This window comes from Suricata suricatta, chromosome 5 (assembly GCF_006229205.1).
Source record: "Suricata suricatta isolate VVHF042 chromosome 5, meerkat_22Aug2017_6uvM2_HiC, whole genome shotgun sequence".
NCBI lineage: Eukaryota > Metazoa > Chordata > Mammalia > Carnivora > Herpestidae > Suricata > Suricata suricatta.
In genome coordinates, this window is record NC_043704.1 from 140,044,298 (window position 1) to 140,068,648 (window position 24,351).

General features: G+C 44.4%; 1 protein-coding gene across 1 annotated transcript in view; it reads right to left on the reverse strand.

Annotated features, from left to right (window-relative positions):
- Positions 1-22,468, reverse strand: part of NEK10 (NIMA related kinase 10) — a 226,846-nt gene extending 204,378 nt beyond the window's left edge. Inside the window, exons 1-4 of the mRNA XM_029940369.1 lie at positions 22,409-22,468; positions 6,572-6,682; positions 6,238-6,298; positions 659-789 (exon numbers count right to left, since the gene is read on the reverse strand). Coding sequence (XP_029796229.1) covers positions 659-789; positions 6,238-6,298; positions 6,572-6,645 — 266 coding nt within the window. The 5' untranslated portion in view covers positions 6,646-6,682; positions 22,409-22,468. The remainder of the gene's footprint in view (positions 1-658; positions 790-6,237; positions 6,299-6,571; positions 6,683-22,408) is intronic.
- Positions 22,469-24,351: the final 1,883 nt, after the last annotated feature.

Below are 24,351 nucleotides of genomic sequence, written 5' to 3' on the forward strand. Positions count from 1 at the left end.
GACAGGGAGACAAAATCTAGGTCAAATAAATAAATGATCATTCTAGAATATTCATGCTGATATTTCAGACCATTCATTATTTACACAGCACTTAGGGCTAAATGACCTCAGCACATTGTAAAGCCAAGAGACCCAGATCCTGGAAGGGGAGTGGCCCACAAGAATGTGTGTCTTCTAGCAGGTCTACACGGTGACGGGACAGGTGGATGTGGGCAGCAAGTTTCAATGTTAAAGGTGAGGTGTAATCCCTTCAAATGAAAACCTCAGTTGCTTTGACAACCACAGTAACTAGCCACTCTATCTGTTCAGAGCAAGGCTTCCTTTATGCCTCCTGATTGTGGACAAGGTATGGACACACCAAAAGCTGAAGACAAAGCCTGGAATTGGCCAAGCCAGGTCAACAACTTGGAACCGTTTCCTCATGGACCAAATGCCGGGGGTGTCTCAGCCAGGTGCCCTGAAACCCCCGGGGCGGTGCCACCTGAAGCCGCTAAGCTGTTATTTACACACTATTTCTGGGAAGGGTTTAAGCACGAAAGTTACTAAGAATCCCCATGGTCGATTCTGAAACGGTTTTAAATGTTGGCTCCCATGACAAACAAAATTTTGGGCTAAGTAGAATAGGCTGTTGAAGGAAGGGGAGATACCGGATTCTTACCTAAAATTTTCAAGTTCAACGGCTTCTGTGGACTCATGCCACTGACCTCGGGTTCTGTGTCCTCCCAGCTTGATGGCAGGCTCAGACTTCGTCATGCTATTTGGGGCACTGTCGAAGTTAATGGCTGGAAGCTACAGAAATAGGAGCAGAGCCCATGAGGGTAACGATTCAGCACAAAATAATGGAAGTAACGAAATGGGGGGAAGGGTGGCTGGAGGCCAGACAAAGGGAATGAGTTTTTTCTCCAACCAACAATGAACATGCCAGCCAAGTCGAATGCAGGGGTTTTCCAAGATTTAAACATCTTCAACTTAAACATTTATTTCTACCTTATGCTCTTTTTATTTTTCTTCATAGCTTGTAACATCACCGGTCATATCTTAGTTATTTATCTATTTTCAGTCTCCCTTGATTACAATAGCAGCTCAACATGAACAAAACATGCTTGTCTCGGGGCACCTGGTGGCTCAGTCGGTTCAGGGTCCAACTCTTGCTGTGGGCTCAGGTCATGATCTCAGGTCAGGAGATCGAGCCCTGCATCAGGCTCTGCACAGAGAGAGTGGAGCCTGCTTGGGATTCTCTCTCTCCCTCTCTGCCCCTCCCCTGCTTGCACACATGCTCTCTCTCTCTCAAAATAAAGAAATAAACTTAAAAAAAAATAATGACAACAACTAGGGGCGCCTGGGTGTCTCAGTCGGTTGACTGTCCAACTTCGGCTCAGGTCATGATCTCACAGCTTGTGAGTTCGAGCCCTGCATCAGGCTCGCTGCTGTCAACTCAGAGCTTGGAGCCTGCTTGGATTCTGGGTCTCCCTCTCTCTGCCTCTCTCTCTCTCTCTCTCTCTCTCTCAAAAATAAATGAACATTAAAAAGAAATTTTTCAACATGCAGGGGGGCTAGTTCTGCGGAACCCCCAGACTCCATGCTGTGAGGACAAACAACCCTGTGGAGGGGCCTCCCACCCACAAACAGCTCCCATGGCAGCCGTGTCAATGCGCTGCCTTGGAAGGGGACCCTCCAGCCCCAGTTGGTGTTGAGAGAATCACGGTGACCGGGCACCTGGTAGCAACCCCGTCAGATACCTGAACCAGAATAAGGAAGGGACAGTAAACCATCATTGTTTTAAACCACTACGATTCGGAATGACTCGCTATGCGGTCCTTGAAAAGAAATCTCCCACAGAATAAAATAAGAATCTACAAGTCCACATGATACAAAGAAGTAAACAAACAAAACATGCCAGAGAAATAGAAGACTGTGCCCCAAGTTCCGGCTGCATTAAACTGGTCATGTCCCAGAAACCACCGCAGTGTTTGGCCGCTCTGGGCCTGGGCGTGGGCCGCGGACTGAGTCCCGATCACATTTCAGGGCTCAGCTCAGACGGCCTCCTGGAGAGCACCTGCCTGAGCCTTCCCGGCAGAGCTGTTCGCGGTGTCTCTGGCGGCGTCACTGTGCCGACCTCCCTCATGGCACTTTGCACACCTGATACGCACCAGCCTCTGCCCCTCGGTATGGCCACCGTGAGGGCAGCATCCCATCTAACTCTGTGTTCTTAGCCCCTCTCAAGAACCTGGCACATGGCAGGTACTCAAATGTGAAGCTGCTGAATGGACGCTCACTTGATCCCTTGTCCCTTTGCTAAAGTGGTGGATGGCTCATTGCCTCTGGATTGAATCCATCCATCCCGCACTTTGGTTGCAGACACGTCACTTAGCAGGAGTGTGATGACACACGGGGCCCAGAGTAAGCAGGCCAGCCCCGGCCTCTGCCTTCAAGGAGTTCAGAGGCCCGTGGGGGGGCGGGGGGACACGGTGAAGCCAGCAGGAGAACAGGCTGCAAGATGAGTGAATGAGGGTTTGTTGCGGTAGAAAGTAAAGGAGAGACAGGGTGGACCACGGACCAGGATGTCAAGAGGATTTCGGAGTATCCCCGACAGACTTTTACAGGCGGGAAGACAGAAGATAACCTGAGCAGCCCGAATAGCAGGAGTGGAAAGTAGAAAGACTACAGGACGAAGCAAGGAGCATTCCTAAAAATTAGACTCTGTCACTTCTGCTTGGAAATGTCAACATTCCCCGTTGCCAAAGGGCTCATACAAAATCTGCAGATGGGCCTTCAGACACTGCCCAATTTCCTCTGGCATTATGTACCACTACTTCCAATAGAAACATCCAGTCGTCATCTTACTTAAATGCTTGTCATGTTCCTTTCTTCGGATACCTGATTATTTTACCAATACTACCTTTCCACCAATTCCACTGCTCATTTTTCAAGAACCATGTCCTTCCCAGTGATCTGAGCTAATGGATTCATTTGTTCTTTCTTCTTTTTTACTTACTGCAAACCAACCAATTTCTCAGCTCCCTGTGGCCTTGGACGTAGGGAAAAAAACCTGAATTCCAGCTGTTGGCAGATTACGTCAATATTTGTGAAAACCTCTGATGAAATCTCCAACTTTGTCCTTTCACTTTGCTTCAACAACCCCGAGGCAATTCCTTTCCTTGAACAATTTGTCTTACCAGGTGATGATTATTCTAACCTCGTTATGACGCAGGGGCCCCTCAGTGTGTCTCTGTCCCCGGTACTGTCACGCTGTGGACCCGTCCCACAGAACAGCAAGCTCCAATGTGGTTAAGCACGACGCGCAGGGATACACAGAGCAGTCACGACAGAGAATGAAAGCAGAGCTTGGAGCACAAGGAAGCAATAGAGAGGAGGGTGGGCTCATTAGGGATTCAGATAAAGGACATTCCGTTCTTTGCAATTCTCTGCCGAGACCGCAAAGTAAATTTTCTCTGCAGCAGATTAATTGGTCATTTTGCTCTATTTGCAAATAACAGGTCAGGTCTTGTTAAAACAGAAATTCAGGTGAGTGAGCCTTAATCACAATTTCCCTTTTCAAAAGGACTGCTAAAAACCTCAGAGCCAAATGTGTAGCCCACTTGCTCATTTCGGTGGCCATTTCTGCTTCACTAACTCTACTTTGTCCTTCTTCCTCGGCTTTAATTTATGATAAGCAGCCAGGCTTTATGTATATATGTAACCCTCATACTTCTTTCTCTCACAAACCAGATATGAACAAATGCTTGATTTTTCTTCCCAAAAGCTTTCTTCTCCATTTTATTTTACTGAAAAGAGAAGAGGGTGTTCACCCTAACATTTATCATTTCTAAATTAAAAATGCCTTAAGATTTGATAAATAGAATTAGGAAAGATTTTTGCAAGCCTCAAGACCTTCATATTAGTGAGGACATTTTCATTTTTTTCTTAGAACCTCCTACTTCCTGAGTAAAGCAAGTATCACAAATATGCATTTTTGTACGTGTGAAACAGGTGACAGAAAGCTAAACCACATGAACCTGTCAGACTGCAAACTCTACAATTGGTTAAAGAAGAAGAAACTATTAAATTCACGCTAGTTAACCCCTCCAGGTGTTAACGAGGAAGTGGTGTTGGAAGAGGATACAGTAGATCTAGTCAGCATGAACTTCAAAGTTGGAAGATTAGAGGCTTCTTTTACCCTGTCCATACGGTTATACATGCTCGTGACGTAACTCAATTTTTAGCCACAATACAGTTGACAAAACCTGACCAAGAACTCACTGTACGGAGGATGCAGTAAAGCAGAGGCAAAGGCGAAGTTGCTGGCATTTATAATCTGGTCCAGAAGGAAGACATGTAGACAAGTGTTTCCAAAATGAGGAAGACTGAAGGCTACAACTGTGGGGGAGGGGGGGGGCGCGGGAAGGTGCTGTGGGAAGGGAAAGATCACTTGGAGAATGCCGAGGTACAAGAAAGCTTGTTTGCTGAAGTGGTGTCATTGGAGTTGGGTCTTAGGAATAGAGAAGATTTTTTTTAAGAAAGAAATTTGGGAGAAGGACACATTTGGAAGAAGGGATTGCAAAAGCAGTAGGGAGAAGTCTCTAACATCATTGTTACATCTTAGGATGGACAGTGAGAAAGAATGAGAATACAGTCAGAACCATATGCTGAGTCCTTGCTTACCTTCTAAAAAAAGAATGGATGTGACATGGGGGCAACTGTTCATGAAGGCTTGTGAGCAGCAAGAGTAGAGATAGACAAAGAGCAAGAGTGACTGCTGCACAGCTGGACGGGAAGGAAATGGCTCCTTGGGGCCATAGCATGAAATAACAGGGAAGAAGGGTTGGTAGGTGAAAAGGTATTTTTACAACCATGTTTACCCCGAATCAAGGATTAGCCAACTACTTTTTGAACTGGAGTCTAATTTCTCAAGTCATTTAAAAGACATCTCAGTGGGGAGAGGCATGTATTGTGAAGATGCAGTGTTTGGGTTCAGAACTGTATTCCAGTTATTAGCTGGCTGTATGATCTTGAGAAAGTCACTGTGCCTCAGTTTCCTATTCTGTGAAAGCAGAAGTCAAAGTTACTAAACAGGGTGATGCAAATAAAGCACCAGACACAGAGTAAATGTTCCCTAAATAGGATCTATACTATTTTGCTTTCAAATGATTAGAAAGTCATCCTTGCCTATAAATAAGTAGATAAAAATGTTGTAGTTCTCTGGTAGTTTGATGGATGGAAAAAAATCCATTAGGACGCCTACCACACAGGAGTTCTTAAACAAATTTACTTAGGCAAGGAAAACATAGGAGTCTTCGGTGCCAGGTCACGGGGGTTGGAGAACCATCTCTACCATTAACACTGCTAACTGCGTGTCTGCTATTATCATTATCAGCATTGCCATGCTGTTCTCCAAATCTTCACAGATGCCCTCTAATCTCATGAGTCTTCAAAGTCTTATAGAAGTAAAATCAAAAAGAAAAGTTTAGAGATAAATTCAAGTAGAGGTACCATTCTTTCTTCATCTAATAAAAATATAAAAAAGCTGGGGCGCCTGGGTGGCTCAGTCAGTTAAGCATCCAACTTCCGTTCAGGTCATGATCTCGTGGTTTGTGGGTTCAAGTCCCACGTCGGGCTCTGTGCTGACAACTCGGGAGCCTAGAGCCTGTTTCGGATTCTGGGTCTCTCCCTCTCTCTGCTCCACCCCTACTCATGCTCTCTCTCCCTCTCAAAAATAAATAATCATTAAAAAATTAAAAATATATAAATGTTAGCTATCAGAAAAGTAGCCAAATTCACTCTTTTCCCCTCTTTTCGATAAGATAAAATTTGTAGCAAACATCAAGAGCAATACTTTAGGAACAGGGCAGCATGAGGTGGGGTAGAGGGAAGAAGAAAGGAAATTCAGTGACCCATGGTTGGGAAAACATCAAATTCCCCCAAATCCAAAGAGTCAAACGGTAGGCATTCAATAGATCAGTACGCTCTTCTGGACTGAAGAGCTTTGGTAATTAGGACACATGGCAATAAACAGAAAATAAAGCAGCGCCCAGGCATGAGAGAAGAATGAAAGGCTGTAGACGCTGAACTCTAACAGGACTGAACCAGATAGGAGAGAAACAGCCAGATGAAGAAAAACAAAACATGCAAAAGAACAAAGAAAAACAGATACATTGTTCATAAAAATGTTAAATCAATCCCTCGGGGAACATGAGAGTTTTCTTTTATCAGTGCATGCACATCCTTTGAACACCCTACCTGTTGTTTGCTTGACTGAACGTTCAAAAGGCAACGAAGTCTTTTAAGATCTGAATAGTCCCTAAGAGAAAGAATAACACAATATCAACCAACCGAAGATTCCAGGTGAACTAGCCGCACCCGCTGATGGTGTTGCCCGCCCCCCGCCCCCAAGGCCTGCCTGTATAGACTGAAATGTACCCATTTCCTTTAGACCTTTAGAAATGGTCACACCTTTCAGTAAACCATAACCCAGAGTAGCCATTGTCAAGGGTCTCCTCTGTTTCCCAAAAAGCCATTAAATTTGGTTGTTGGCACTGAGTTAATAATTAGCAAAGACTCAGTAAGGGGTTACCTGATGGTGACTCCTTGTTGCTTTTTATCAGTTGATTTTTCCGTGGTCTTCACCTTTTTGTCTTGATCAGGCATTGTAAAACATCAGTGCCCCAGAAGTAACATGGCATTCCTTTCAAAATAACCCAGAGGGAGATACTTTAGTTGGGTTGTATGCTCCAAAATATTCTCAGGCAAAATTCACTTTATAATGCTTATTTAAATAGGTCAAAGCTAACATTTCTTTCTTTTAAAAAAAATTTTTTTTAACATTTATTTATTTTTGAGAGACAGAGTGTGAACAGGGGAGGGGCAGAGAGAGAGGGAGACACAGAATCTGAAGCAGGCTCCAGGCTCTGAACTAGCTGTTAGCACAGAGCCCGACGCAGGTCTTGAACCCACGAACTGTGAGATCGTGACCTGAGCCAAAGTCGGACACTCAACCAACTGAACCACCCAGGCACCTTGCTAACATTTATTTCTAATACAACAGTAAACATGCTAATATGAATAGCATTTATTATTTATCTTTCAAAGGCCTTTGGATACATTTAGGGCATAGTTTATGGGTACCGTAGCCCATGAGCCTCTGTTTTCTGAGTCATTCTTGATTTCAAATATTTTGAACCATTGTCCCAAGAAATATACATTCCTGCTTGTCAAGAAAATGCCCCCATTAGGAGTTTCCAAAATATATATTTATAAGCAAATATATGAAACCCAACTAATGCTTTTATGCTATCTTCCTCGTCTTTCTTGACAAGTGTCCTTAACGGTATGCTGCTAATTCAAGGGGTTCCTCTACATCGTGGGTGATCCTCCTAAGAGCCCAAGAAAGCCCCAGCCATTTGCAAATAAGAATTGCAGGGTCAAAGGTAAGACACAAAATTTCACCAGATTTCCAGAATTCCTAAAACTTTCAAACTGCCACCTGAGTCCCCAGGTGAGTCAACTGCAGTCACGAGAATTCAGCAAGAACTGGGTCAGTCTTGCACAGCCCCTGCACTCACTCTAACATCCTGTCAAAAGCAAGCCCACAGGTGCAAAATGGAGTCACTTATGTTAAGCCCCAGGTCACCAAACTTAATTACATTTTCAGCACTCCTAGATACGAAAACTTAAACTAGTTAGCCAATCAGGAGTCACCAGATCAGCATTAAGTAAATAATCTGCCTGATACACCCACGCTATCCCCTTAAAGAAAAGTAACCTTGCAACACCCAATCCACTTTTCAACTAGCGTAACTTCCTCGTTCTTGCTCCCTGTGCCTTTGAAGCTCCTCAGAGCTCCTTTCTATCTGCAAGAATGGATGTTATCCAATTCATGAATCACTGAATAAAGTCAATAAGATCTTTTTTTTCCCCAGCTGAGAAATGCATTTGTTTGTTCGTTCGATTGTTTCAGGAGTAGAATTTAGTGATTCATCACTTACATATAATACCCAATGCTCATTCCGACACGTGCCCTGCGTAAAGCCCCCCACCCATTGAGCCCGTCCCTCCCCCCTCCTCCCCTCCACCAACTTTCAGTTTGTTCTCTATCTGTAAGATGTACTCAACTGAAGTTTGTGTTTAAACAGTCCAGACTGGGGTGCCTGGGTGGCTCGGTCGGTTGAACATCCAGCTCAGGCTCAGGTCATGATCTCGGGCATCGGGCTCTGTGCTTCAGATTCTATGTCTCCTTCGCTCTCTGACCCTCCCCTGCTCACACTGTCTCTCTCTCTCTCTCTCTCTCTCACAAAAATAAAACATTAATATATTTATATATATTTAAACAATCTGGACAGTGAGACTGGCCAACCTAATAGGCATTTCAATCTTCTGGGTAAGTTTTGTTGTCACCACGGTCACTCTTCCCAGGATAAATTTTGATACTGTTTCACACTCCCCCTCAGGAGATAAGTAAGCGATAAGGCAGATTACTTAACCAATGAACAGAAGGCAACTTATTTGTTTGCCCTTTTTCCTTAATTTCTGATTCAATTGTTTTGATTTCCAGCATAGAAACAAAAAATTGAAGATACCCATACTTTTAATTATACAGCAAATAAGAAATTAAAAACACTATCAGTTAATTTGATTAGATATAAAATTTTCCAAGTGTGCTTTAACCCCACAGCTTGACTTCAGTGGTATTTTCAGGCATGAAGAAGCATGTGTCACTGTCTTATATTTGCATGCCTCCATGAAATGGATGTGAAATGGATGGTCAAAATCCAAGTGTTTCAGAGATATTTAAAGGCAAAAAGGAATGTACCAATGGGTGTTTCACTGCAATAGAATGAAGCAAAACTTCATTTTGTGAAATGTACAAGGACAGTTTGTCTAAGGATTTAAAAAGTATTTTTCCAGTGTGGTTGTCATATTTATGACAGAGTTGGGCGGGAATTAAGAATTGGGGACCAAGGCTCTCTTCACAGATGCACACCAACAAAAGCGCAGTAATAATATTTTAGGATTCTGCTTAGGACATAACACCACAGACTCATACAATCAAGAAATATTTACTGAACATTTACTAGATCCAATCTCAGACTGAAAACTGCTAAAAGATAAAGCAGGTTACCACAGGCATACGATTCTACCCTAAGTAAATAAAAACCCACTTAATGACTTCAAAATATGTTTCGTGATGTATTCAGATAGAGATTTGTTTTCAACTTTCTCTAAAAAAAAGAAAGAAGGGAGGGAGGAGGAGAGAGTGGAAGAAAGGAAGAATGGATGACAGATAATCTGTAAATAATTTCTAAAAGCCCGAGATCCAAGTGCTTTGTATAGAGAAATATTAAATTCCTGTGCAAACCACAGCTATGGACCTGCGAGAAGTAGGAAATAAAAGCCACGAGGATTAGCGGATGAAAACGTGTGGGAAAAGCTGGCCGGCCGCTTCCGCCAGGGCGCGTACTACCCCATCATACCCGCTAAACACCCCGTCTTAGTCCCTTGCTTAATCTCCATAATTCGAATGACCTGGTGTGTGAACAGGAAATAATCATCTAAAGCTTTATCAATTTAAGATTAATGTCTACTCTGTGAGCTGGAAGAGTGAGAACAGATAAGTCTCTGGAAATGTTTCACTTAATTAAACAGTAAACAAATCCAAATCAGTAGAAACAGACAATTGCCTGAGGATAAAAAAAAAATCCTTTCCACTTGATGGCTGTTGAAATGGAAACTATTCTGAAGAAAACTTTGAGAAGTTGAGAATGCTCTAAAATACTTAATCTAATCCCATTTTAAATGAACAAAAATGATCACGTTCTATCAGTGATGATAAGCCACCCGGGTAAAGAGACCCCAGGACCTTGGAGGGAGGGGGATCCTCCAAAAAAGAGACACAGGAAATGGCTAGAAGAACCAAAGGAATATTGAATATTGAAGGCAACGTCCAGACACACCAACAGTCCGCAGGGGTGGGAGAGGCTCTGGGTGGGAAACTCACACTGTCCCTGCGGTCACCGACCACACGGAAGAGCTATGGGTGATGACGGGTGAGCAGAGCCTCAGATTTCCCTCCTTTGCTTGACCCCGTGACTTTCACTCTTCTGATCCTTCCTCCCTCTGGCTCGCTGCACTTTGGCCCCGAGCCCGAGGACCTGCTCCCGGGCTCCTGAAGGTGGCAACCTCACTCCTGCCTGAAAGTCTTGGCACGTGCCACTTGCCGCTCCTCTCTCATTCTCAGGCTGGCTTCTTTGTGTCGTTCGGGTCCCTGCTCCGATGTCCCCTCCTTGGTGCGGGCTCCTCTGATAAACCTGGGCAACTTACTCACCCCCACAGATGCAGCCTTCCGCATCACCCTGTTTCCTCCGCTTCTGGAGCTCATCGGTGTTGGAAATCTTCTTGTCCGTTTCCTGGCTTCCTTGCATTGGATCGTGAGCTCCATGTGAGCAGAGACTGAATGTATCTGTCTTATCCACAAGGACATCCCCCCCACACCAAATAGCAAACGGCGTGATACAAAGCACAGTACAAAAGCTCAAAAAATATTTGGGTCACAATCTGCAAGGAGTGGCTAAGGTATCTTTATTTGCTTTTTTAACAATGAGTTTAGGATCTTCGGATTAGAACCTCCTTTAACCCCCCAAGCCTGGCACACCTCCTCAGGGTCCTAGGGCAGCTTGGACTCCCCACATTGCAAATCTGTGCATGAAATACTGCAGGTGCCTGGTTACCCCTTATAAAATAGGAATTGGACCTCCCTCATTTAAAAAAATTTTTTTTAATGTTTATTCATTTTTTAGAGTCAGAGACAGAGCACAAGCCAGGGTGGAGCAGAGAGAAAGAGAGAGACACTGAATCTGAAGCAGGCTCCAGGCTCTGGGCTGTCAGCACAGAGCTTGACATAAGGCTCGAACTAATTAACTGTGAGATCATGACCTTAACCGACTGGGCCACCCAGGTGCCCCTGGACCTCCCTTATTCCCCATACACAGGAAGGCAAACCACAAATAATTACTGTATAAAACAATTAATGGATCAATGGATAATAGAACTATTTTTAAAAACCTGTCATTATTCTTTTTTTTTTTTTTGGTTTTTTTTTGTTGTTTTTTCTGTCATTATTCTTTAATTCAAAAATCTTTCAAAAGCTTCCTCATAAATCAAGTCATCTGATGAATATTTGTAATACTATAAAAATCTGAACACACTGAGGAATTATCTCAATTATTCAGGCTTCGGGAGGGAAATGAGAGAGTTCTATATAAGATAATATTCAGGAATAGTGCTTTTCAAACAACCCATGAAGTTTTTTTCAAATTTATAATCTATAGTGGACCAATACTTTTGGTCCAAATCCTGTTCTGCAAGATAAGTCTGCTGATCATGTGCTTAGATATCAGAGCAAGGTTGAATGGCTGAAAACATTTTTAAACACTCTCCATTTTGTACCTGTCTCTTGGTGGACCAGTCTGAAGTGCACCTGAACAGCCTAGAACAGCCAGGAGAGGGCGCGAGTGAGTCCTGGGAAAGGAGAAACCAGGCTAAGAGGAGTGAACATGGGCTCCCCACTTACTTAAACCGGAGCAGTCGCCCGACTCTGGGGCTCTGTTGTACAGTTTCATTTGAGAAAAGGGTTCCAATGCTTAAAAAAAAAAACCTGAAAACCATACATTTTCTAACATTTATTTTACAGATGAGATGAAGCCAAGGAGATTACAATACTTCCTCCATAAACACTTGTGTTCAAGTGGATTTTCCTTTGATTCTCAGTGGGAAAACTGAAAAATTTAGTTTTTTTTTTTTCTTAAAAAAAGGGAGGCAGCACAGAAGTGAAAGATTATATATAAAATCCTAGTGCATATTACTTTCAGGACAGAAACTTCTAGTGTCTTTCCTTCTGCACATTTCAGTGACGGGACCCAAATACGACCTCAGTGGGAGGAGAAAAGACCGGCCCGTGCCTCACAGGATCGCCAAGTGAGTTTGACGTTTACAGCCCTAGTCAAGTGCAGACATAATCACAGTACGACTCACTGTTCAATTTTTTAATCCATATTAAGGAGATTCTGAAAAGTAATTTGTACCTTCTATTGTCATCTGAAATGTGGGTTAATGCTCAAAGAAGCCCCCGGAGACACAAACCTCATTTGCTTGTGATCTCCTGGTAATTGCTGGGTAAACACAAGTAACAGAGAAAGAAATCCGCATTCTGGCAAAATTACCTAACTGCTGGTAATTAATCTAAACTGTACAGTATAAACCCACTGACTAAATAACAGGGTATTTGTAATGTGGTTTTCAGAGTCTCTACCCAGAAATTCTTTTTTATTCCACAGTTGCCTTACCTGTTCAGATGATCCTTGAATGGCCTCATCTTTACCAAAGATCAAACAGAAAGTCATCTGATTCCTTACGGAGACTAGCTCCACTAAGACCTTTTCTCTTTTTAATCACTTAGGCTGCATCTTTGTAAATACCACACTTTATTTACTACTTTTACTAATGGCTAAAATAAAAACAGCACTTAGGAAGTAATAACAGTAGGAGAGTTTAACATGACTCCAGTAATTACCACTTGGGCTACATCAGGTTTATAATTTTGAAAACACACTAAAATAAACTGTTACATGCTTACCACCAAAGGAACTGACAGCTTCCTTGTACCAACACAAGGGAGTCCTCATTTCCTTTGATGAACGACAGTTAACCTCCAGATCAGATTCCAAGTTACGGCTCTGACTGTGCTGAAGTAGACATTAAAGAAACCGAGAGAACTTTCTGCCCCATAACTAGCCGACAGTGCGAGCGAGACATTATTTCTCTAAGTCCTTTACTGTAGTATTCTCCCTCAAATTCCTTTAATAGTGACTCTTGGAAAACAAGGTGGTTAAAATAAGACACAATTTACATACAGAATTATAATCAGAAATAACAACACCATGTTAAAATGCATTAGCTAGGTGTTAACTTCTTAATCCTGGTCATCAGGCCGCAGCGATGCTGGAAGCTGACACTGTAGGAAGGGTGTAGGGGAGTTCACTGTACTATTTTTGCAGCTTTCATGTAAATCTAAAATTAGTTCAAAATAAACAGAATGCACTGGCCACTTGAGCAGTTTATAGAATTAAAGTGCAGGGAGAATAGAGAAAGTGTTTTCTTTTTACAAAGAATAATTGTCCTTCATCTCCCAGAGATGTAGTGCTTGGTCTTCTCAAATTGGTTGTGTTTTAACAAACTATCCTGCACAGAAAGATTCAAGTTAAATTGGTCGAATGACTGGAAAACACACACACACACACACACACACCCCCGTTGAAAGTAAAGTGATCAAAAAGTCAAAGAACTCCTATAAGAAACATGACTAGCTTATACTCGTTACACTCCCAAAACAGAGTCTGCTTCTCTAAACTGTGGACTGGATTTTATCCCTTATTTGTCACTGTTCTTCAATGGGAAATACGTGTGGAGTTAGCAGAACAAAAACAGTTATGTGAAACACCTTAAAGAACGTCTAGCATGAGGGTTTCTAACACCTTCCAGGCCCCGCAACGGAAGGTAAGAGAATGAATGACAGGTATGGAGTAGAATCACAGGGCTTCAGTCAAACCTGGGAAAACATACACCCTCCCTAAAGGGATTTAAACTCACATTGAAAATGAAGCAAAACAACGTTCCTGCACAGGACAAATAAAACAGGTCATCGGTTGGAGACCATGATTCAGCGCACTTCATTGAACACATGAGGAAACTGAGGCCCGGAGAGGAAAAAGGTATCCAGGGCCACAGAGCACCTTTCAAAGCAGGAGCACGGGGCCCAGCTCACCTTCAGGGTCCAAACCCTCATGGCAAGCTCTGGGTGGATGGGAAAGGGAGGATGCGTTGACATTGGCCCTGAGCCGAGGGCAAAGGGTGATCTAATAACAACGGACGCTTGCGTAACTTCACCTCCGGGACCCGCAGTGCCTGCAGACGTCCATTCATTCCTCCCTGCTCACGCGTGTGAAATAGGTAGGCGGTGTATTTTAATATCATCACATGAAGGAAAACAAAGACGCACGGTTGCTACAGAACATCCGTTGGCAGGAGGAGGTCGCCAGCGAAGGGCAGGTATTATCCTGGCCTTGCTCCCGAGTCAGGGGACTCGACACCTTCCTTGTGCACATAGTTTATACTTTAAACAATCTTCTGTTTTATATTTAAACAAGCACTTGGAGGTACGAAGCATAAGAAAATCCCAGCTGGATTGTAGCCGTCTCCCACTCATTCCCACAAATATTTACTGACATCTGCTGGAGGTTAGTCCCTTTTACAAGCCTCTGCCTTCATTGTCCCCTGGCCAATACTGACCTAAGCAGGACTGCAGGTGCTGCTCCCAGATCAACTAGGATATGTGGCCACAGATATTGTTATCAGTCTCTTTTTCCAAGCTTTATTCCCATCCAAACTCACACCTTTTGGGATAAAGGGAAGTACCTACAATTAGAAATACAGCTTGTATGGACCCCTCCGCTGCCATGCCAGATGTCACCGGTGGTCTGTCTGTTCACGCCGTGCGTGGTTGCCTACCCCGAAGTACTCACGACTTAGCTTGTCATGGACCCATGTTCAAACAAATGAAACCTGAGGCCCATGTGTTAAGTGGTGACACTGAAAAGGCAAAAAAGGCCCCGATGACATGAAGGGACAGCCAGTGACCGTAACTACAGCAGCACACCGCATTTCTCTTTTCTCACAGATCCCAAACGCAACAAGACCGCATTCTATTCTCTGGTTTTGGATGAGAGAGAAGGTGGCCAATGATGTTCATTCATTCCTTCCAAGAGTGATTATTGATCCCCTCGTCCTGCCAAGCCCTGAGGACACTGCGCTAAGTAAGACATGGTCAAAAAGTCTCACCCCTGAAGTCACCCATCATGGGATAAGTCACCATAATAAATGAGCCAGGGCGGTACTACATAAAATATGGAGTCAGCCCAACCCGCTAGACCTTAGAGGGGTGAAGAGAACACTGAGTAAACACATCCATGCCCCTAACACCTGGCAGCACGGCAAGAAACTATACGTACTTTTCGGCCATGGAATCAAATTACATTTCATCTAGTAACACGCTATTTTAAGTGCATTTTGTTATTTATTGTGTTCTAACTGTGCCTACGACACAACCAGACTCTGCAAAAACAATCTATCCACACCTCGGTGTGTGTGTGACATCATAAATATGTAGGTTAAGACACACAAAACTACTGATATTGGGCCTTAAAAAAAAACAGGGTAGTTTCTTATGGTATAGTCTAGTACAAAGGATCAAGGACACAGAAAATATCAAAAAGCAGAGGACATTAACTTCCAAAGGAGATTCTAAATTGAATGAATTCAGGGGAAAGAAAGATCACAGTGGGCTGAAAAGTTATGCAAAGGCTCAGGAAGGGGCAACTTGAAGAAGGTCGGGGAAAGTGGGTAGGGTTTGTGAAGAACTTCCCAGGAGAGTGAATGAGTGAAGGGATGGGGGCACAGTCCTGGGAGTGGTTTGGGGAGCCGGTGAGTAGAGGTCGACATGCAGCTGAGGACTGCGGACCGAGGTGGACGATGGTGCATGAGTGAGCGGTGGCCTCCGAGTCTAGAGCCAACTGATGGCACAGAACAGTCACAAGAAAGTCTCAAAGCACGGCCCTTTAGGTACCCCTCAGAAAAATGGTACTGTCCTCTTCCTCACTCCCTCAGTCATTCGGCGACTCCATCCTGACTAGTCTTCTGCTATTTCTTTTTTTTTTTAATGCATTATTTATTTTTGATACAGAGAGAGACAGAGCATGAGAGGGGGAGGGGCAGAGAGATGAAGGAGACACAGAACCGGAAGCAGGCTCCAGGCTCTGAGCTAGCTGTTAGCACAGAGCCTGACGCGGGGCTCGAACCCACGAACGTGAGATCTGACCTGAGCCGAAGCCGGAGGCTTAACTGACTGAGCCACCCAGGCGCCCCTGCTATTTCTAATATGGTCCCTGTCTACTCACCTCTTTCCGCCCTCAGAGCCAACACCTCATCACTCGCCTGACCTGCAGCAATCCGTTCCTCACTGGTCCCTCCACTTCCACGGAGTCTCTCTGCCCAACGACACCCAGCGTGTTCTCCACACAGCAACGAAAGCACGCTCATTGGTGCAACTCTGACCAACTAAGCCTTTGTGGGCTTCCCGTCTCTGTTGGGGTAACAACAATTAACAAGGCCAGGGAGGTGTTCCCAGAGATGATGCCTCTGCCCTCCTAGTTGGCTCCACCCCTACCTGACCCCCCAATCCCTGCTCCGCATCTAATTCTCCCGGCCACCCCAGGGTCTCTACTCCCGGACTCGAGTAGCAGATTGGCATGGGGAGGCCTGGAAGCGTTATCTGTCGTGTCTCAACTCACGCGTCCATCCTGTCAGGAGCGTTTCGATGGGGCCGCGGCTTCACCAGGCCCTGCCTCGCAGTTCTTAACGAAGGGGCAGATTCAGGCAGTCACTCGATAGATACACACGTCTGTCTCCTTTAGTCACACTAACCTAGTCAGGGGCAGGGATGGGGGTTTGCTCACCCCCAGCATCTAGCACAGCACTGCTGGTGTGTAACAAAAGAAATACTCAACTGATGATTGCTGAAGGAGTCAATGAAGGAATGAAAAGGTCCCAAACGAAACATGATTCAAAGCTCCAAGTATAACTGGAGTATCGTTGTTTAAACATAGAGAATAGAGGTAACGGGGGAATAATTATCAGCAAATGGTAAGTTTGCCCCAGCTGACCAGTTGTTACAGAGTTGGTTTGACAAAAACCTCATTATCAACACAAGGAAGCCACCAAGTACACAAGACATTCACGTTGAACGTGGGCTCCCTTAAGTATACATGAACAGGGCGACATTTTCTAAAAAGGAGCATTCGCGGTTATGTCCAGGGTACCATACACATGCACGTTACGTGAAGGTGTGGTCTCCACGGGGGACTTCACAGGTCTGAGAGTGTGAATTCCTCCCGTTACACCACGGACGTGTAGTCAAAGGAGCCATGGCAGCGGGAGACCTGGGTTCCGCGCCTGCGCCACGGCCCCGCAGAGTCCCTGGGCCTAATGACGAGCTTCCTCCCTTACCACGCAACGGAAATGACAATATCCCCGTTATAAAGTGGGAGCTGGAGCCAAATCAAATAAAGCAAAACCCTTTAACACCGTCGATAGCTAGAGAAGTATAAGTAATTGTCATTATGATAGCCGTTTGTAAAATTATCGTGGGCAATATTACTGTTACTTCACTTCGAAGAGCCTGTCATATTGATTTTAAATCATTTGTCTATGTTCACTGGCTTTGATTCATTGATGCCAGATAGTAGACACGAAATGAGAAAAAAAAAAAAGCCTTATTTTCAAAGTCACAAGTAGTCTTGATTTTAATTTTTTAAACCTAATATTATTCAAGGTTTACTATCATAATAAGTACTTTGATGTAGTCCATTCATTTAATCTTCAAAACCATCCTAGGGGCGCCTGGTGGCTCAGTGGGTCAAGTGTCTGACTTTGGCTCAGGTGATGATCTCGCAGTTCATGAATTTGAATCCCACATCCTGGCTCCGCACTGATCATGTGGAGCCTGGAGCCTGCTTCGGATTCTGTGTGTGTGCATCTCTCTCTCTCTCTCAAAAATAGATAAACATTTAAAAATATATGTATATTTTTAAATGATCCTATGTGGTAGGTAGTGTTGACTCTCCCAACTTACAGATGGAGAAACCGAGGCACTGAGACGTGACTTGGCCAAGATCTCATATCTAGTAAAAAAACAACGACCAGAGCAATTGTTTACATGATGCTTAGCTGTTCTAGGTGCTTTCCATAATGTTAACTAATACAAGTCTCCCAACGACCTGGAGGGCAGCCACCATTACTGTCCCCTTTCACAGATGAGGGAACTGAGGCCCACAGAGGGTAGCAATGAGTCCAGGGAGAGCCTTCCGTGTTAACCTATGCTGTACTAACTCTCATTTATTGGTGGCATTATCCAGCCCTCTATTTGCCCAAGTGAATTTTCTAGATAAATGTTTACCACTATAACAGTAAAATATTGTTATCTTTGTACACACGTCCCTGAAATTAACAATTCCCTGTCTTTCATGAAAAATACACTGGATACTGTGTAACTTTTTCCTGGTGGCCCAGGGTCAGTATTATGGCTGCTGTGTTTTATCCATTCTTTCTCTAGTTGTTTTCTTAATTTTCATAGAAGGATTTTTCTTTAATTGTCTTTCATGAGCCAGGTAATTGTCATTTTGTCACCTTGACTTTGCTGAGGGCTATGAAACTAGAACCCAAGTCATCTATAATGATCCCCAATGTGAGATTTAGTAAGTTCTGAGTTGACGCCAAATCAATGGACTTGAGTGTATGACCTTTCTTATGACTATAGAAATTTCAGCTGAGATAAAGGGCGGCCTTACCTCGATGTATGAGTCGTAATGAGAAACCATCTACTTTAATCAGTGCTCATTTACATCGTTTCTGTAATCATCAGACATGTCAGCCAGATTCATGAGTGTGTTTAAGGTTCGCTTTCCTATGGAAGACCAAGTTTTCCAAAAATTTAAGACTCTTTCCCAAATCCAAGCCACACACGACCTGTCCCCAGGCTGACACTTTCTATCCCCTTACCCTGCTTTAGTTCTACCTCTTTACTTGTCTCTCACCCCCACGTAGAATGAAATACAAATGCAGTTCTAAGAAATTTGTCGATACTGATTCATGTAATAAAATAACTCCGTTTGACAGGAAACTGAGGTGCAGGGATGAGGTAACTTCTCAGAGGTCCCATCCCCAGCAGTGAGGGAGCTGGGATTCGAACACAGACAGTGTGACGGCAGAGTCTGTGTCCTACGGGCCCTGCCCTGCTACCCCCGAGAACGTAAATTCTGAAGGAACAGTGTCACTGCTCACTTCCCAGATGCTCAACAAATATTTATTAGCTGTTTGAAAGACCTTGTAGCTCCTCTCTCTGCCCACGTGCTCAGTTCAGTTCACTCTGACTTAGAGTCTTAAAAAACGGACTCGCTCTGAAAGGCAGAGGAACATGCCAGGCCCTTCCTCACCTACTTGACTCAAGACTTGACAGCCATGGTGCCCCGGACACCTCAGATGGTCAATAAATATTCACTGGATGAAGGAGTGCCTCGCCCGGATCAGAGCCATTGACAACACGCAGAAGTTTGCAATCAAGTAGGAGGAGGATGGCCTAGAAATTACACTTGAATGAATTGAAAGATTGATGTATACCTTCCATGGGCTGACCGTGGAAATGCCACAGTTCTTACCTTCGTGAGTTACTTATTCTTTTTTGTTAAGACAGTTTTGGGGCAGTTTTAGGTTCACAACAAATCTGAGAGGAAGGTGCAAAGATTTCTCAAATACCTCCTGCCCCAACACCCCCATCGCCTCCCCTCTTAACAAGATCACTCGCCAGAATGGGACATTTAAAAACTTTTTTTTCAAGTTTATTTATTTTTGAGACAGAGAGAGACAGAGCATGAGCAGGGCAGAGGCAGAGAGAGAGGGAGACACAAGTAGGCTCCACGCTCTATGCTGACAGACCGTGAGATCATGACCTGAGCCTAAGTCAGATGTTTAACTGACTGAGCTGCCCAGGTGCCCCCAGGATGGTACATTTTCTACCAAGGATGAACGGGCGCCTGGGTGGCTCAGTTGGTTAAACATCCGACTTTGGCTCAGGTCATGATCTCACAGTTTGTGAGTTCAAGCCTTGCGCTGGGCTCAGAACCTGGAGCCTGTTTTTGGATTCTGGGTCTCCCTCTCTCTCTCTGCTCTTCCCCACTCACGTTCTGTCTCTTTCTGTCTCTTAAAAATAAATAAACATTAAAAAGAAACAGTTTTTATACCAAGGATGAACTACATTGGTACATCATGATCACCCAAAGTCCACAGTTTACCTGAGGGTTCATCTTGGTGCTATATTCTATGGGTTTGGTCAAATATATAATTACATGTATCATCACTATAATATACGGTATTTTCACTGCACTAAAACCTCTCTTCTCTGTCTATTCATTTCTCCCCAAATCCCAACCCCTGTAGCCAGTGATCTTTTTACTGTGTCCAAAATCCTGCCTTTTCCAGAATTTCATATTGTGGAAATCATACAATACATAGACATTTCAGATTGGCTTCTTTCACTTAGTCTTATAATGCATTTAAAGTTCCTCTGTGATTTTTCAAGGCTTGATAGTTCATTTCTGTCTAATGCTGTATAATACTTATTGTTTGGTTGTATCATGGCTTAACTATTCACCCACTGAAATATTAGCAATTGTGAGTAAAACTGCAGTAAACATCCATGTAAATATTTCAATTTTGTAAACATGTGAAGATTTACAAAGTTTAAGGCACTATGCACTTGATATGAATTATGCACATTTAGTCTTTAAGACAATCCTACGAAATATGTGCTATTATCAGCCCACGGTACAGATAAAGATGCTTATTGGGGAGCCTGGATGGCTGAGTCTGTTAAGTGTCCAACTTTGGCTCAGATCATGATCTCACAGTTCATGAGTTCAAGCCCCACATCGGGCTCTGTGCTGACAGTGAGGAGCCCGCTTGGGATTCTCACTCTCCCTCTCTCGCTCTCTGCCCTTCGCCCACCCCATTTTTTCTCTCAAAAATAAATACATAAACTTTTTTTAAAAAGCAGCTTATAAGAGGTTAAATAATTTGCTGTGGGCCACTGAACCCAAATGCTGAAACTCAGATTTGATTCCACGTACCTCTGACCCCAAAGCTTACCTCTTACAACTCCCTATTTCCCATTTGAAACATATGCCATATAATAGCATCTGCCATCATAACTATTATGATAGACTGTGAGTTGAAACAGTGTCCAATTACCAAGACTCCTGAAATCTAAGTAAAACCCGTCAGTTTGACTTTCGTATTTTGTACACAAATGCTTCATTGGCCAGAAATTATTTCTGACTTCTCTGGCACAAATAGGGATGTCACGAAGAACAGTGACTTCTCATTTTAGAGATTCATCCACCTAACCAGTATTTGTTGAGCCCCGGCTCTGGGCATGGGACTATGAGAGACACAGCAAGGGCTGAGTAAGACAGGCAGAGCGGCTGGCTCTCGGAGAGGATCTAGAAAAGGCAGTAGAAGAGTAATGAGGCAACACAGAGAGAAAGGTTGGGGAGCGAGTGAGAACAGGGTTGGGAGGGCGCAAAGACTGGAGTGGGCAGTGTGGGCAGCAGGTGCAATGACCACACAGGGAGAGGGTGTGGCACGTGCTGGGAATGGACGAGATGGAATGGCGGATGGACAGCCTAATTAAGGAGTTTGCAGTAGGATAATCGAGGATCTTTGCAGAGAGTGAAATGCCCTCCTGTTACTCAGAAAGGTCCGTCTAACACTCACGGGGAAAATGGATTCGATGCAGCCAGACTGGAACCGGGAGCGATGGATGGGTGCTGAACTTAACCAAGGGACTGGTGGGAATACAGCGAGAATGGAGATGGTCAGTTGAGCCTCGGACTCTAGATTTGGGCTCAGGTCATGAATTCCTGGTTCGTGAGATCCAGCCCTACATCAGACTCTGTGCTGAGCATGGAATCTGCTTGGGATTCTCTGTCTCCTCTTTCTCTGCCCCCCCCCCCCCGCACTCTCTAAATAATTTTATTTAAAAAAAGGGCACAGACTTGATAATTAATGGAAATGCGGAAGAGATGACGTCAAAGACACTGCCCAGAATGTGATTTTGTAATTAAATAGATGGGGCTGCCCAAGATAGGGAAGGAATCCAAGGGTGAGGCAGTCTGGAGGGAGCGGAGGGAGATAGCTTTTAGGGTTACACATGTGTGGAGTGAACTGGCAGTTGAATTGGGGGGTCGGCGCTTAATGGAGCAGCCCAGGGCTGGGGGTGAAGGTGGGCAGACGTGCGAGACCTGAAGGCATGGAAGTGGGTTGGCTGAGCCACGTGGTGCAGAAGAGCGGAGGGGCAGTGAAGGCGGCATCGCAGAAAGGGAAGGCAGAAAAGCGACACCCATGAAGCCTTTCAGGAAAGAGGCTGCAGGAGTATCTTCAGTGATCGGAAGAGACACATTCGGGCTCCACGTAAGCAAAAATATTCCTTCCTGGAACTGAAAGGGCCATCAAACATCGTTGATGCCCTTGCCCGCCATCCATCCGCCCAACACCAACCCACCTGCTAGGAGACAGGTTCACGGCGGCTCGCCTGCCCGCCACGGGCCGCACTCCCTGCCCCTACCCCAAGGCGAGTGCAGCTCGGCTCCCGGAGGCTTCGGGACTGCTCCTCAAGGGCCTGTGGGCATCTCCTTGGAGACCCTGCCTCACACCGCGCGCCGGCGCAGAGGAACACCCGCTGGGCCCCACTCACCGCGCCAGAGGGAGGGTCCCTGCTGTAGGCCAAGTTCTAAATCGTCTTCCACATCGTCTCGGCTGCTGCCGCCCGCCCACCCCCGAGCCCACTCCCGGTCCCCTCCACCTCGGGGACCGCACTGCCAGCTGCACCGTTGGTACAATCAAATTCTGCTTTAGGCCACCAACCGGCGCCGGCGGAGCCAATGCCAACACCTCATCTTCCGCTTCGCCGGTGAGCCTCGGCCAATCAGGAGCAGCCGTGCTGCGGCGTGCCGAGCGCCATAGCGACGGGTGACACCTGCGCGGGGTTACCGTAGCAACCATGGAACGCGCAGGTTCTAGCCCCAAGGCTGCAAGCTGGAGAGGGCGGTGGTACTTGGCACTGCGCTGCCGCCAGTCACCGGGACCTAGAGCTACCAGCTTGGGGACAGGTTTTCTAAACTCTGGATTTTCCTGGGCTTGGCGTGCCCCAACTTTTTGCATTTGAAATAAAATGGGTGGATGGGTTTGGAAAAGCGCTGCTTCATCTTAGTTTCAAGAACTGCTATGGACTAAAAATCAGTTCTCTTCCAAAGCAAAGTTTAGGTTAGTTTGAAAGGATCACCGCTATGTGCTAATAGCTTGCATACAGCGTGAACACATTTTCGGTTACTCAAGTGCACTGCACACCTCAGGCAATGAGAATAGGGTGTTGTGAAAATAAAAGTGACCTGGCATTCATGATATCTGCACCGATTACCTAGCATAGGCAAGTCTCTTCACCTTTTGTGAAGGCCTGAAGCTTTTTGGGAGTGGGGGTGGGGGGGTTGGGGGGATTGAATTGCATTAGCTTTAAAAAGATGATTCACATTATGAAGCTTTTAAAAATGAAAAATACTCACTGCTCACCTTATGCCAGACACTAATCTACCACATCGTCTAGTAATTATTTTTCATTCTAGTTTACAATTGTAAAATGGAGGTACAAGAAGTTTCCTACGTTGCCTGGCTGGTTACTGGCACAGCTGGCTAAGTGATTCTACCCAGTTCTATGTGGTAGATCCCATGCAGTTTGAACCCAGAGCCCAGTTTTATCCACAATGATGCTCCATATTTCTTCAAGTATAGGACCTACTCAATTTCATCTTAATATTGCTCAAGATGACCAATGTGCCCATTAGTGCAGTGACTACATCTCTCAAAACTTGATTTTTATTTTTTTATAATTTTTTATACAATTTATTTTTTTAACATATGCAATTATTTTCCGTCATTTACAATACAGTAGTTTCAATGATACTCCAAACAGAAAAGCAACGTAAAAAATCAAAACCCCCACTTCTATTTCATATAATTAGACTTATACAGAAATTAGAAGGTTAGGTACCAACTAGTTAATCACCTAATTTCACAGCTATCTGAAGTGGCAATTATAATAGAGCAGCTTATCTATGATACTTTCAAGATACATGATATAATTTATTACTTGCCCATAAGCTAAAACACAGCCTGCTTAATACCTTTCCTTAAATTCCACATCTATACTACAGTATACTTGAGGTCCATGCAAAAAAGTAGCTACTTTTTATATAGAAAATGGATGATTAAGTCTTTCGTGCTGTAAAAGCAACTTCAATTAAACATAACCACCCACACCACCATAAAAAGAGGAAAAAAAAAAAAAGTAAAGAAAATAATAAGGGAAAAACCCAAGACACACTCCCTGGGGGGAGGGGGGGGAGGGCGGGGAACCAGCATGTAATTTCTGTCCTTGACAGAATGTATTAAATAGGCAAACACCACCAACAAGCAAAACAAGTACTACAATGTAAAAATATTTAAAAAAATGATAACCCTTGAGAGAGAGCAGGGGAAAGGCAGAGATAGAGGGAGAGAGAATTCCAATCTGTGCTGACAGCACAGAGCCCAATGCAGGGCTTGAACTCATGGACCATGAGATCGTGACCTGATGTCAGATCA